The following is a 17,089-nucleotide window of genomic DNA, read 5'->3' as shown; positions in this document are numbered from 1 at the left end:
TTACATCAATAAAGAATTATATGATCAGAAGATTTCACATAGAGATTTTCAATCAGTTGATGATGCAATGAGTTTATATAACGCAGTAACAAATAAAGAAAAATTACATCTATACAAACCTAAATTATCAGATTATTATACCCCAAGTAAAGAACAACAGAAATATGAAATAATATGGATTTTAGGTGGAACTGTTATTGTTATATTTGTTGCTTATAAATTTACTAATTAGTAATTTTTATTCTAAATAAATGGAAGATAAAGTTGATAGTATTGATATTATTCCTCATGATATAAATAAAACTAAATTAAAAACATATTTAGAAAAACAAATATTAGAATTTGAAAGTGACTTAAAGATAAAAAAGGAAAAATATTTAAAAAGTAAAATTATATATTATTTGATTATAAGTGGTTCGGTTACAATTAGTTCTGTAATAACATTTTTAGCAATATTTAGTCCATTAACACCTTTAGCTATATCAATTGGTGTGTTAGGATTAAGTTCAAGTGTTTTAACTGGTATAAGTTCAAAATTAAATATAAAAAGTAATAAAGAAAAAATTAAAACTAATATAAAAGAAATTAATAAATTAAAGAACACACTAGATTATACAATAAGTTTAAATGGTCATATAACAGTTGAAGAACAAGATAAATTATTAAAAGAATTAATAAATTATTAATTTTTTAATTATATAAATGGGGTTTCCAAAAGCTTTCCAATATAATAAATCAATTAAATATAATATTCCAGATTTTAAGAAAAATATTACATATAAAAATGTAGTTTTAAATTCATTAACTAATTTAGAAATTTATGTTACTGAATCACAGTTTTTTATTTCTAAAATGGAAAATATATTTAATACATATGAAGTTACTTTTACTCGAGATGAATATCATATATATAAAGTAAAATCTAATATGAAATATTGGCAGAATCAATTAAATTTTGCTGTTCATTGTGCAACAACAGGATGTGGAATTAGTTGGAATGATCATTTAAATAACTTAGATAAAAATTTGAAGTATTCTGATTTAAAATTAATTCACACAATATTTAGATTTCACACATATTTTCAAATCAGAATAATATTAAATGAATTAGAATGTCCTTTACCCGGGTCTAAATATTTTAAAGAATTGGATGATAATATTAATATATCCAAGTTTTATAAAATATGTAATGAATTTAATATAAATATTAATTCCGATTTCAGAGCGCATGGTAAATTGCAAGGTGTTGGTGAACAGTATGAAATAAAAAGAATTGATTATATGCATAGAATTGGAGCTTATCATAATTATAAAATTGATAATAATAATGGTTGGGTTAATTTCATTTTAGAAAATGGTGAAGGTTTTACAAAATCAGGTATACAAAGAATAAATCAATCTATTAGAATTTATTTGATATGTATTTTAGGCGCTCAAGTTGAAACAAGATCCCCAATAATTGGAAATGATAACACTTCATTCGATGCGCAGAAACAGTTTAAAGTTTTATTTGAAGATTCCATACATGATGATAAAAATAGATCGATTCCAGAAAACATTATAAGATATCAAAATTATTTAGATAAATCACATATTAGATTAAATTATTGTATAGGACCTAATCTATTAATTATTTCTAATGATTTAGTATTAAAGATGGGAAACATAATTGGTTATAATAATCTAATTAAAACTGCAACAATAAATAATTCATTTGGATTAAATGATATAAATAAAAAGATTATTACTGCTCCAAAATTAATTGAAGGTGAAAAAAATAAAAAACACATTCAATCAACAGAAACTAAAACTAAGAATATTAAATTGGATAATGATTCTAAAATAAAAGATTACAATACATCAGAAGATATAAAAACTGATAAAATTCAACATGATATAATTAAACTAAATGATGATAATAAATCCCATGAAAATACTAAAATAGCTATAACTTGTATAGGAATTGTAATCGGAGGAATATTATATTTTAAATTTTAATTTTTTTATTATGTAAATGGATGTAGAAGATATTCCATTGGATGACATGGGAAATGATAATGAAGGATATATTGATGATGATTATAATGATGCAGGTGCTAATATCGATAATGATGATGAATCAGCATATAATACTAATTTAGGTGAAGATGATTATGATGATGATGATGGAATTAATACCGAAGTACGTGAAAAATTAAATAAATATTTAGAAGCTCTTGAAAGTGGTAAAATTTCAACTAGAACAGAAAGAAAAGAATTCATGGAACTATTAGTAAAACAAGAAGAAAAATATCCTAATGAACGTTTGGAATTATATAAAATGAAATCTAGAGTAACAGATACAATTGTTAACGAATTACTACCAATAGCTGTAATACATGAAATTGATCCAAAAGGTGTTGTAGAACAAATTTTTAAAGATGACCCATATTTCATGAATAATTTAGAATTTAAAAATGATGCATGGTATTATAATCTTGATTTAAATAACAAAATTGTATCAATTCAATTATCTAAAATGGGTCAAGAAAATATTTATGAACCTGAAATGCGAGCATTATCTACAATTGAACATTCAAAAGGTGGCACAGAATTTCTCAGAATTATATGGAATGCAATCGATAGAATAAATGAAAAAGAACCAATTCCTAAAATTGATATAAACAAATATTCACCATTTAAAAATCCATTTAAAAATCCAAATCCAAATCCTACTGATTTTGATCCAGAAATGGAAGAGAATAGAAATCGATTAGATAGATTAAGATCTTCAACACCCGAAACATCTAGAAGAGACACTCAACAAATTGATAATGATTCAAGTAAATTACAATTAGAAAAACAAATTGATAGATTAAGAGATTCAGAAGAACTGATGAATAGTGCTGGAATAAATCGAATACAATCTTTACTAGAAAAAGGATTATTTGATTTAACTGATGATGAATTAGAAGCATTTCCTGAACAAGCACGTAGAGAAATTAAAGGTATGCAAGAATCAGCTGATAAAATTGCGCATGAAAAAAGTAAAAGAGATATTAAAATTAGATTTTTAGAAAAAGATAGAACTGATAAAAATAAAGAAATAGAACAATTAAAATTAGATAGAGATAATAAAGTTATTGAAGAAATTGAATTTAAAAAAAGAAATGTATATTTAGAAAAAGAAAAAGATGATTTAGAATATAACATAGAATTACAAAAAGAAGAAATTAAATTATTATTAAAATCATATGATTATAATATTAATAGATTAAAAGTTATTTTTAAAGATTTGTTGATTAAACCAAATTCTGAAATATCATTAAAAGACAGAATAAAGTTATTATTTAAGTTAGAAGGAATAACAATTCTCTCAATTCTAACAGCTGTAACTATGTTATTTACAACAATTGGTTTAGCAATATCAAATGCTTTGAAATCTACTCCTACTCCCAATAAACCAGATAAACCTCCAGGTAATAATTCTATACAAGATAAAGTTAAAGATGGTTTAAAGAAATTAGCAAAATATTTATGGGAACTATCTAAAAAATCTGCTGCAGCATTGCCAGGAGTTATTGCTTCAATTGTTGGTTTTATATTGAAATCTGCAGGTAATATTCTTAACTTTGCTGCTGAACATATTATTTTATTTTTAATTACAGTTGTAAGTGCTATTATTTTTGGGTTAGTAAACATGATAAAAAATAAATAATTAATTTTATTTGTTAAATAAATGAGTGGGAGTTATATAAGTCCTTCGAAGAATCATAGAATATCTAATGCTATTAAAGCAGAAAGATCACATCATATAATTACTCATAACCCTTCAAATATTAATCCCGATGAAACTTTATACGTTAGAATCCCTCGATTAACACAAAATACTTTTTATGTTCCAAATAGTATTTATTTATCGGCTGATATAAAAGTATCTGGTAATAATAATAATTATGTCGTTGATAATGTTGGAAGATATTTGATTAAAAAGTTAACAATAAAGATTGGTCCGGAAACAGTTTTTTCATTAGATGATTATAATTTATTTATGCACTATAAAGATTTATGGTTAACTAAAGAAAATAGAAATAATATGATATTTCAAGGAATCCAATCAGAAAACCAAAATAAATTAAGATCAGAAGCTAATAGCGCAATATTAACAAATGATGTAGATAAATTGATAAAAAGTATATATGGAAGCAAATATAAAATTCCATTAGACTTTGAATTGATAAATAATAATGCACCTTTATATAAATACGCAATTCAAGAAGATGTTATATTTGAGATAACATTTGCTCCTGTAAATGAAATTGTAATATCTAGTGTTAATAAAGATATGAGTTATAAATTATCGAATATATGTTTAGAATATGATACAGTAACTGATGAAAATATTTCAAGTATAATTCAAACTAAATATAATCAAGGGTTTTCATTATTATATGATTATATTGATAAATTTAAAACTGTAACTATTAATGCAAATGATGAAATAATTAATGAGAATATTAACTTTCCTAGAAGATCTATTAAAGGTATATTAATATTTTTTACTATTGGAACGTATACTAATGGCGCAATAAATGTTGACAATTATTATAATCCTGAAATAACAAAAGTAGAAATAACTATCGAAGGTATAGCGAATAAAATATTTTGTCAAGGAATGAGAATGATAGATCAATGGGTAGAAATTAAAAAACATTTTATGAATGAAAAAATAAAATCATTTGAAAATTGTAACATTAATCAAATTGATTATTATACCGGTAATAAATATGCATTATGGTTAGATTTTAGAACAATTGAAGATAATTCATTACATGGTTCTGGAAAAAAATTACAAAATACAAAAGATGGAATACAATTATTTATGAAAAAGAAAAAGGGAATCAAAAATTTTAAAATGCACATTTATATTATATCTGACGCGCAATTAAATATTGTTAATTCACAATTAGATAGTGTTATGTATTAAAATTTTAACTTTAATAAAAAATCTTATATTAAATGGAAGGAGGTAAAGTATATGAAAGAATCAAAGCTGATAAAGAAATCAATGATGATTTGTATTATGTAATACCTTATAAAAGAATAAATGAATATATTGGAACATTTTTATTAAATGAATTAAATCAATACAAAGAATATTTAATTGAACGTAATAATAATATTGAAACAAAAATAGAAGATAAGAAAGATATTGAAACAAAAATAGAAGATAATATTGAAACAAAAATAGAAGATAATATTGAACCTAAAATAGAAGATAAGAATGATATTGAATATAAAATAGAAGATAATATTGAAACTAAAATAGAAGATAAGAATGATATTGAATATAAAATAGAAGATAAGAATGATATTGAATATAAAATAGAAGATAAGAATGATATTGAATATAAAATAGAAGATGTAACAGGATCTATATCTTATAATATACCCTCTACATATGATATTGAATCAAAAAAGACAAATGAAAAATATTGTGACGTATGTAAACAGTATAAAAGTTATAAGAATTGGGCAACTCATCTTAATTCACTCAAGCATAAGAAAAATAAGAATAAGATTTTAAATGAATTGGATAATGATAGTGAAATTGATAATGATAATGTTAAAGAAGATAAATATTGTGAAGAATGTGATAAATATATAAGTCGTAGTAATTTTTCAAAGCATAAATTAACACAGATACATTTGGATAATATAGAAAGAAATATATGTGAAAAGTGTAATGTTGTTGTATTACCTAAAGATAGAATTAAACATGATAATTCTTTTGAACACACAATAAAAGCTGCTGATTTAAATAACCTTTATAGAGTACCAAATGCATTTTTTGATATCAAAAATAATGATCATAGGAAATTATATAGATCAATTTTTATCGATTATGTAAGAAATAATCCAAAACAAGTATTATCAGATCTAAAAACTCGTCGGTTATATATAAAAATTGATCTAAATAATTATTGGGGTATACATTATTTCATAAAATTTAAAAATATAGATTTTTTAACAGAATTGAAAAAAGTTGCTTCTAATGATAATATAAGTGATAACTTTGATGAAATAATTCAATACTATCGTTATGAAGATTTTTCACAGGATGTTATAAATAAAATAAGAAATGATGCAAAAAATGAATATAAAAATATAAGTGAAGACAAATTAAACCAATATATTTATTTAACTTATGAATTCTTTGTTAAGGGTTTGAATGGTAATGGTTATCATTTTAAACTATTAGGTGAAAGAAGATCACAAGAATTAAGAGATGCATGGAGCAAATTGTTTTCAGAATTAGAATCAGAAAAGTAATTTAAAATATGAATATAATACCCTTTGTGTCTTTATTGTCTTTAGTAGTTTAGTACTTTTAGTACATAAAGAATAAATCTTTATTTTATTAGTAGTGAATAAAATTATTTTTAAAACTACTAAACTACTAAAGATAATAAAGATATAAATATATATATAACACTGTTTCAATAATTATATTTATTCATCTGATGGATTTTATATATTACAGTTTCAATAATTAAATCTATTTATCACATATATTTATTATATATATCATAGATTTATCATTTATAAAAATTATTTATATATTTATTTTTCTAAGTACTAATTAAATAAAGATTTATTCTTTATGTACTAAAAGTACTAAACCTACTAAAGATAATAAAGACATAACAAACACATATAGATGTAATAAATATCATAGATTTATTTATCTCACATATTTATTATATATATTTGATTCAGTAATAATAAATCTATATGTCTTTGTTATGTCTTTATTATCTTTAGTAGTTTAGTAGTTCTATTTTATTTTATTCACTACTAATAAAATAAAGATTTATTCTTTATGTACTAAAAGTACTAAAGTACTAAAGATAATAAAGACATTAGGGGAGGTATATAATACATATCTGATATCTAATACATAGGTATACAAATAGTTATTTTATAAACTTATATTCATATGGAAATTGTAATCTCATTAATTATTTTGAACCTTTATTATTCTTTAATTTATTCATATATTCATCATGTAATTCAGTAGGTATAATTTGATTTTCTTCCAATGATTGTTGCATAGATTTTCTATCTTTGTTGTAGAATAAAACTAGAAATCTTATATTCTCTCTAAAATCTTTCACAATTGAATTATATTTCTGATTTAAAACCCATGTTGTTATCCCAAAATGTCTACCAGAGAAAGCTAAATAACATAACTCGCTTTCTCTAATTTTAGAATCATGTAAATTTGCGCAATCATCGATAATAAATAATGTATTAGATCCTTTATAAATATCTAATGTAATTTTTATACAATTATCTAAATTTTCTTTTACTGTTTTAGGGTTTAATATAATAAACTTTTTTATCTTAACTATATCTCTATTATATGTTTTATTCATTTCATATGTAGGACAGAATAATATTATATTATCAAAATGATTCTTATAAATAGTTTCTAACAAGTCTAATATGAAATGTGTTTTACCACAATTTGTAACTCCAGTAACTAACATATTATGTGGTTCAAATATAAATAAATCTTTATTCATTTATTCTTTTAATTTTACTAGATAAAATCCATTCATTAAATTTATCATCGTATCCTTTATATTTCACCAAAGAATACTTTTTTCCTTTAAGAGTTTTTGTTTTCAATACTTTTTCTATTTTGTATTCTATTTCATCTGGATTTGGTACTAATGATAATTCTTGTTCATAAAAATAACCTAATATTTCTTCATCTTTTAAATCAAACAATTTATAAACAAAAGGTTTAGTTAATATTATCTTTTTAATTTTAAATATTTCTTCTGTAAAATTAGGGGTATAACCTTTATAAAATGTTTTTCGATATTTAGAAATTCTAACATGTTGTCCTATATAAATTTAGGTTCTCCAAAATCATATGTAACAAATGTGCCATATAAATTATTCCAAACTATTTCTGAATTTTCTTCTTTTCTAGCTTGTATAGGTTTCATATTTATAGAACTATGTTTAGAATTATTATAACCTTTCATTAAATCATCTAACACATCGATATATTTATATGTTTCATTAGCGGTGAAATATTTCCACATTCTAGTTTTCAATGTTTTATTAAATCTTTCTATAACAGATGCTTTTCTATCTGAATGTGTTGAAAAATATTCTACATCGTTATCAGATAATAGTTTTTTAAAATGTTTGTTATAAAATTCCTTACCTTCATCAAATTGTATCTTATCTGGAATAGCTTCTTTAAATATAGATTTAAAAGCATTTGTTACTTCTATTCCAGTTTTATTTTTAATCGGGATACTCCATGCGTATCTACTGAATATATCTATAACATTTAGTATCCAAAAATATCCTTTGTTATATTCTTCTAAGTTCTTCATGTCAATTAAATCAGCTTGCCATTGTTGGTCAATATATGAAACCATTACTTTTCTTGTTAAATATTTTTTATCCATCTTTTTATGAATTTGATATGTGGGTTGATTTTGTAACCATGATTTTAATTCACTATATTTTATATTGCTATTATCAGATTTAATTTTATTCCATAATTCTGAAACGTTAGAATATGATACTTCACTTTCTGGGTTATAATATAACTCTCTTAAATATTGTTCTTTTTTCATCATATTTTAATCCATTAATAATATTTTAGATTTATTTTCATTTGATTTATTTTCTGGTATGATAGGTTTATTGTCTGTACATGGATAACTAAGTTTCCGATCATCTTTATCGTCAGATTTGAATTTTGATTTATATATTACACCGGATAATATAATAACTGTTACTAATCCAATTGTAATATATAATTCATAATTACTTCCAACATTAGAAGAATTAGATGGATTATTATTTGAATCAATATCAGGTGATTCATTTATATCAGTTAATTTCTTTTTCTTAGCTTTTTTTAATTCTGAAGATCTTTTACCTAATTCTCTTGCCCATTTAATTTGTTTCTCGGATCTAGCCTTTTTCTTAACTCCATCACTCATTTATTTTAGTTAATTTTTGTTCTGATTCATTTTCTGTTTCGGCGTTTTGTTGTAGTACATCTGTTTCGTTCTTACCTGATTTATATTCCATAGGTTTGATGTTCGAAAATGTTATAACTCCAGTAGAAATCAATGTCATAACCGATCCTAATTGGAATGAAGCATAACCAACCCATTTTTGTAATTCAGTCATAACTAAATAGTCATTTTTCAAATCATTATATAATTTATTTTCATCATCAATTGGTATTAACTGGTTACATAACTTAGAATAACATTTGACAATACCATCCGAAATAGAATTATTTATTCTAGCTAATCTTGACTCTTCATAAATCTTAAAATATTTTATTACTTTATCTGGTTTCATAGAGTCTAGTTCTTGAAAAGTTATTATTTTTCCCAAGAAGTCCTTAGATTTCCCGCCAGCAATTAATAATTCTAGATGATGTTTACAATATAAATAGTACTCGTAATCAATATTACTATCAATTTTATTATCACATTTAGTTGCCACATTATCATTATTATCACTTATACCCAAATCATCTAATGTCTTTTCAATATCAATACTATTCTTATTAGATTTCTTTGACATTTATATTAGAGAAAAAAAGCAAAAAAAATATTATAAGTATTCTTCAAATGATACTAGATAATTAAAGTTAAAGAATTCTAGTATTGACTACTGATACTAGCTATTTGAATTTAAAGAATTTCTATTTGAATCTATTCAAAATATAAAGTATTCTCTTTTTGAAAAGAAAATATTAAAAATATAACAGAATTCACTAGCAGTTGAAGTGATTGTTTTTTTAATATATTTTATTTGAATTCTATTTGATATCTCACTACTTTTGTTTATCTATTAGGAGCAGTAACTATAACTGTCCAGATAAGTCATTTCGGATCCTTGATATCAAATTCCTCAACATATTGTTCATTCTGTGGGTTACTATTCCACCAATCAATAAATTTCCTTGCTTTATTCAACTGTTCCAAATATAATTGTAAATCTAGTTTATTAGATTTGGTTTGATTTTCTTTCTTTTCTAAAGGTCTTAAATTTTTCCAACCCCAAATAAGTTTTTTATTGTATTCATCATTCATGTTAAATTTAGATATTGGTAACACGTGATCAATGTGGTAATAATCCCCATAATTATCTATATTCATTTTATCATCGAATTGAAATATAATCCATGATTTGAGAAATTCATCTGAACAACCCAACAAATTAGTTAATGTTTCTGAATGTGTTTCTTTGTTGAATAATTGTGTTAATCTAGACCTTAAGCATTGTTTCAATCTAAAATTAAGATCTGTTTGATATCTTTCTCTCATATATTTTGTCATATAATAATTATAATGTTTTATATTATCTTCTCGGTATTGTTTGGTATATAGTTTAGTACAAGTTTTACAACAATATTGAAAACCATCTTTGCTAATCTTACGCTTACTAAATTCTGTTAATGATTTATTTAATTCACATTTAGAACACTTCTTGTAATATATGTTTATAACGCCAGTGTTATTTGTAATATTGATAGTTTGTGGTTGTTCTGGTTCCATTTATTATATGTATTTTTTTACTAAATTGGTTAATAATTTTAGAATCCTCTTCCATTTCTTCGACCAACGTCATCCTTTTTCATTCCTCGCTGCTTTTGATAAGTTGTTTCGATTCCTTGATATCTAAATAATACCACTGGGCAAAACCGCTCTTATAGGAGCGCTTTTGCTTAATGCGCATGCGCTAATCATAATCATATATTCATTCTGTAAATTCTGTAAAATAGAAACGACCGACATAAAATATCAAAACGTGTTCGCACTAAGCAAACCGCTCTTATAGGAGCGTTTTTGATCAATGCGCATGCGTTAATCATAATTATATATTCATTCTGTGAAATAGAAACAACTGAACATAGAAAATTCAAACGTATGTACACTAGGCAAAACCGCTCTTATAGGAGCGTTTTTGATCAATGCGCATGCGTTAATCATAATTATATTTACATAATGAATATATAATTATGTAAATAGAAACGACCGACATAAAATATCTAAACGTGTTCGCATTAGGCAAAACCGCTCTTATAGGAGCGCTTTTGCTTAATGCGCATGCGCTAATCATAATTATATATTCATTCTGAATAGAAACGACCGAACATAAAAATTCATCAATCAGATTTACACAATACATTATACAAGTTGTTCGGCCGTTTCTTCCAATACATCATTTGATTTCTATAAATACAATTTATAATTACAAACATTTTTTCAATTGCTGGTAAATATTTAACTACATCAACAAATGTTAAACTTAATCATTGGAGTCTTAATGTTTTTGAAATTCTTATATAGTTTCTTCGACGATCTTTTGGTGATTCTTGTGTTTCTTGTGCTAATTTCTATTGGTTTGATATCCATTGCTGTTGATTCCTCAGTCAGAAAGAGTATCTTGAGTTTCTCTATCACTTCTTGATGCGTATGGCGTTTTATTAATCTAATAGATATTAGCGGCAACTCTAACTATCTAAAAGATATTAGCGGTAACTCTAACTATCTAAAAGATATACTAAATACACTTAAATATATTTAAAGGTTTCGTATTTAATAGCCTTAATAACTACAACAAACAGTACTTACATTTAGATTTATAATTGTAAACTATAAACTCCTTATTTCGTTTCGAAAGATAGAATATCCTGAGCACAATATTACAGCGTATATCCATTTCCGGGGTGATTTCTAGAATGACACGTCGTTGATTATGCCACGCCATCTAGTTCCGGTTCTAGAATATTCTACACGTTTCTGATTATGACGTGTAATAATGTCTCGTCGTTATAGTAACAACTGTAACAGCTGTGAATTTATAGATTTATTCTATGGCTCTGTACATTGAATGTATATAGGCTCAAATAGAATCATGTTCTAGTATAAACATCTAGAACAAGCGTGTTGAGACTTGTAAATTATGAGATTTGTGATTCGCTACGTTCGCTGTATACACAACGTGTTGAAGTTGAAAAAAAACAATAATAAAAGCATTTAGATTAATGAAATTAATTAACTCTTTACAATTGAAATATAAGCTGGTAACATATGTTTACTAGAGTTAATACAACCAACTATATAGCTGAGTATTATCGGGTGTTTATAACGATTCAACGTATTTTTCACTATGTGTTGAGTTCCTTAATTCGATAAATGTTTTTGCTTTAACCAACTGGACTAAAAACAAATGTGTTATAGTTTTATTGTGTCTTGCTTTTTGGGATTTATCTATATCGATATTACATGTTGGGCAGTAGTATTTATTTGCTTCCATTTTAATACTATATTTTTTATTAAAATTGATTTTAGAAGTTCAATGATTTAAATGTTATTCATATATATATGAATATTTTAAGAGTAATAGGGGTAATAGGCTTTCGGGTTAAAGGTTGAATGGTCGAGTTCATTAATAACATATATTAAAAGTAATTAAAAAACTATAATATATTTTCATAACCGTGTGTATTTCAGTTGAACAATAGAATAATTATTATCATTTGAATATATTTGATTATATGAATTTGTGTATTGTAATTAAATCAATTGGTCGCGGAGCGGAGCGGTAGCGAAGTGGAGCGACCAATTGATTTAATACAATATGCTTTTTATATTATTGATATCTTAGAATAAATATTTAGTTTTAATATAAAATACACACGGTTATGAAAATATATTATAGTTTTTTAATTACTTTTAATATTTTGTTTTTTAATGAGCTCGACCTTTCGACCTTTGATCTGAAAGCCTATTACCCCTATTACTCACAGTCATGCATTTTCCCACCGAGTTTTCCTGTAATCTTAAACTAAATAAAATGTTAGACCGCACTAAACCTTGTTACTGTAAGGACTGCCTTGTTGTCTCTGGTCGTCTCTGGTTTTCGTCGTTCGTCGTTCGTCCTTGTTGTCAACAGTCGCTACAATTTGGTCCCTCGAGCCGGACCCATTTGAAGAAAATTTGAAGAACGAAGTAACCAGAAGTTCACGACATGACAGATTTTGAAACTTAGAGGAGCTACGGAAGGTGCAACGAGGTCAATTCACGAAATGGAAAAAGAAATGTGACGACCATCTGAAAGAAAAACACGCAGCTCAAGGTATGTCTACCGTTTTCACTCTAAGACATAAATTTTCGAGATAGAAAAAGACTTGATAAGTACTTAGACAGTTATAATCAAATCATTCAAGATCAATTAGCACAAGATTTTATTGAAATCGTAACTGATCCTTCTATTGTCGATAGCCATGAGCACTATATACCACGCCACCCAGTTTTCAGACAATCATCAACCACGCCTATGCGAATAGTTTTTGATTGCAGTTCGCGAGAATCAAAGTCATCAGTTTCTCTAAACGATTGTCTGGAGAGTGGTCCACCGTTATTGAATGATCTTTGCTCAATAATGATACGTTTTAGGCTTTTTAAGTTTGGTATTACTGCAGACATTGAAAAGGCATTCCTGCAATTATCTATTAGACCTTCGTGTCGCGATGCCACTAGATTCTTTTGGCTGAGTAACCCCAATGATCCCGATAGTGAGTTGATCGTATCGAGATTCAAACGAGTTTTGTTTGGAGCTACATGCTCTCCATTCTTGTTGAATAGTTCAATTATTTTCCATCTACGAAATATAGATTTCCCTCTGTCACAGCAGCTTCTGAGAGACATTTATGTAGACAATGTTGTCACTAGCGTTCATTCCGAATTTGAGGCCGTCAAATTTCTCCATGATTCACGCAATTGCTTCTCCGAAGATAATTTTAACTTGCGATGTTGGTCATCTAATTCCCCAGAGCTCCAGAAGTCTGCTGCTAAACAGGAAACTTTGGAGAAATGTTCCGTAGGTAAAGTTTTCGGTCTGTATTGGCATATTGAGAGTGATTCGATGTCTTTTGTTACCAAAGACATGTCCAGTGATTCCGAATTGACAAAACGTATCATCCTTCAAAAGGCTGCTTCTATCCACGATCCACTGGGTTTACTTTTACCAGTTACCATTCGATCTAGGATTCTTTTGCAGTCGATCTGGAAACAAAATTATGACTGGGATGATCCATTGTCACACGAAATATGTAAGATGTGGTATTGTATCATAAATGACATACATGAAAGTTTGGATACTCGGTTTTCTCGAATTATGAATTCATGTATCACAGAGTACCCGATAGAGTTACACGTCTTCTTTGATAGTAGTACTTTAGCCTACGGCGCAGTGGTTTACCTAGTTTGTAAAGATGAATCCTCTTTAGTAATAGCCAAAGCTAGGGTAGCACCTGTCAAAGAAATCACTGTTCCTAAACTCGAGCTAGGGCGCATTGATCGGCGCACGATTGGTAAATCATGTATTGAACTCGATTTCTATGGTTATTGATCGCCCAATGAAAGTATTTGCCTGGTGCGACAGTCAAATAGTGCTTGGTTGGCGAGTTGTTTCGAGTCGAAGAAATAAGAAATACATTACCTGTCGAAAATTAGCATTATTGCTAACGAGAGGCAATACGTCAGAAGTTTTGAAATGTGACTTGTGGTTACACGGACCTGATTGGTTATTAAATGCGTCTCGTAGACCTGTTGAACTTCTCGTTGACAAATCTACTGTGGTAGTCAGTAATGTTGAGATTAATAATTGTGATAATTTACTTGAAAACAATATGTTATCCATTGCTGAAGTGATTAACATTTTCACATTTTCACATTTGTATAGATTACTGAGAATTACAGCGTTAGTGCGTCGGTTTGTAAGAAACGTGAAATGTTCAGATTCTGAGCGTAACAAGGGTCCACTCAGTGCTTCCGAATTGCGGATGCTGAACTTCTATGGGTGAAACATTTTCAAAATAGTCGTTATCCTAACATCTTAGATTTCTTGTCAGGTAATCGGGAAAACGATGTACATTGATTAATCAACTTCAGTTGTTTCTCGACAGAGATGGCATCGTCCGGTGTAAAGGTCGATTACAAAATACGTCTCTGTCCGACGAGACTAAATTTCCGATTATGATTCCAAAGAACTCTCGATTGGCTGAGTTGATAGCTCGTAACTCTCATTTTGATGTGTGACCCTTTGGTATTTCTACAACGGTAGCAAAAATTAGAGAGAAGTTTTGTGTCCCGCAAATTCGACAGTTGGTAAAATCACAAGTACGACGTTGCGTAACTTGTCGCAAGCAAAACCGTTCACAAAACCTAATCCACCAGCGTTGCCATCGTGTAGAGTTGACGAGTTGCCTGCTTTTAGTTACGTTGGGGTAGACTATTGTGGTCTTCTAATTGTAAGAGGTGATATGAAACGTTACATATGTTTGTTTACGTGTGCTGTGTCGCGCGGTGTACATATAGAAATTGTAAATAGTAATACTACTGAAGACTTTATTTATGCTTTCAGGAGGTTTGTTGCCCGACGCTCCGTGCCACGGATGCTCGTTTGAGATAACGCTTCTAGATTCATTGGTGCCAACGCAGAGTTGAAGCGAATCTTCGAAGATACAAACATCCACAATCACCTTTCACAGCGTAATATCGACTGGAAATTTATTACGAAACGAGCCCCTTGGCACGGGGGCTTCTGGGAGCGTATGATAGGTCTAATGAAATCATGTTTGAAGAAAGTCTCAGGTACGTACGTAGGTCGTTGGTATCGGGTACTGAATTATATACTATATCGTGTGAAATTGAAGCGTGTCTGAACGACCGTCCGTTGCTTTATGTTTCTTCTGAGACGGAAGAGAACGAGACTCTAACTCCATCTCATTTGATGTTGATTAGGCGCATCACCGCGCTCTCTAAACTGTGTCCTATTGATAATCTCGAAGGTGATACGACGTTTTCTCCTGGTGTCGATATTTTAACAAAACGTTACCCGTACCTTAATAAGCTCATTGACTGTTTTTGGGTACGTTGGCAAAAAGTGTATTTGGTCAATCTCCGAGAATTCCATAAGGTAACCGGGGATAACAGAGAAATCGCCAAACCGGGTGCGGTGGTTATTATACATGATGATAATGTACCAAGACTTAAGTGGAAACTAGGTATCATTGAAAACCTTCATATGGGTACCGATGGTCTCGTAAGATCGGCAACAGTTAAAACAGCGAACGGTGTCACAAATACACCGATTTCAAGATTATTTCCATTAGAAATTGAAACCGATGTATTGAAACGTTCCACTGTTGTTAAAAGAAGTATGTCCTGATCGAATTCCATCTACACGCAAAGCCGCGTTAGAGGCAAAAGACAAAATTGCTGAATTGTTTAAAGATTAATGTATTATTGTATCATATTGTCCTTTCTGAATGTTGTAGATAGTTTAATTATAGAACCTATTTTGCTGGCCCGAGTGTCGTGACGAGCATTTACCTGCAATACAAACTCAACGAAGTGTACTTGCCATAATCATGAACCATGAAGTACTGAACTGACGTCTCTCGACCTATCAGATTCATGCATTTTCCCACCGAGTTTTCCTGTAATCTTAAACTAAATAAAATGTTAGACCGCACTAAACCTTGTAACCGTAAGGACTGCCTTGTTGTCTCTGGTCGTCTCTTGTTGTCTCTGGTTGTCTCTGGTTTTCGTCGTTCGTCGTTCGTCCTTGTAGTCAACAGTCGCTACACAACAAAATAATAATGGATTAATTTGATTTTAGAAAATAGTGAAGGTTTTACTAAAGCTGGAATACAGAGAATAAATCAATCAATTAGAACTTAGTTAATTTGTATTTTAGATGCGCAAGTTGAAACAAGATCCCCAATAATTGGAAATGATAATACTTCATTTGACGTGCAGAAACAATTTAAAGTTATTCATAATGATAAAAATAGATCGATTCCAGAAAACATTGTAAGATATCAAAATTATTTAGATAAATCTCATTTAAGATTAAATTATTGTATAGGCCCTAATTTATTAATTATTTCTTATGATTTAGTTTTAAAAATGGGAAATATAATTGGTTATAATAAATTGATTAAAACTGCAACAATAAATAATTCATTTGGATTAAATGA

The 17,089-nt window shown here is 27.7% G+C and overlaps 1 protein-coding gene across 1 annotated transcript; it reads left to right on the top strand.

The window, feature by feature from the left end:
- The first annotated feature begins 13,380 nt into the window (after positions 1-13,380).
- Positions 13,381-14,454, top strand: LOC141898937 (uncharacterized). The gene has a single exon (XM_074785090.1). The coding sequence runs from the start codon at positions 13,381-13,383 to the stop codon at positions 14,452-14,454; it is 1,074 nt and encodes a 357-aa protein (XP_074641191.1).
- The last annotated feature ends 2,635 nt before the right edge of the window (positions 14,455-17,089 follow it).

This window comes from Tubulanus polymorphus, chromosome 2 (assembly GCF_964204645.1).
Source record: "Tubulanus polymorphus chromosome 2, tnTubPoly1.2, whole genome shotgun sequence".
In the NCBI taxonomy this organism is placed as follows: domain Eukaryota; kingdom Metazoa; phylum Nemertea; class Palaeonemertea; order Tubulaniformes; family Tubulanidae; genus Tubulanus; species Tubulanus polymorphus.
Note: the sequence above shows the minus strand (reverse complement) of the source record. Positions and strands in the feature narration are given on the sequence as shown.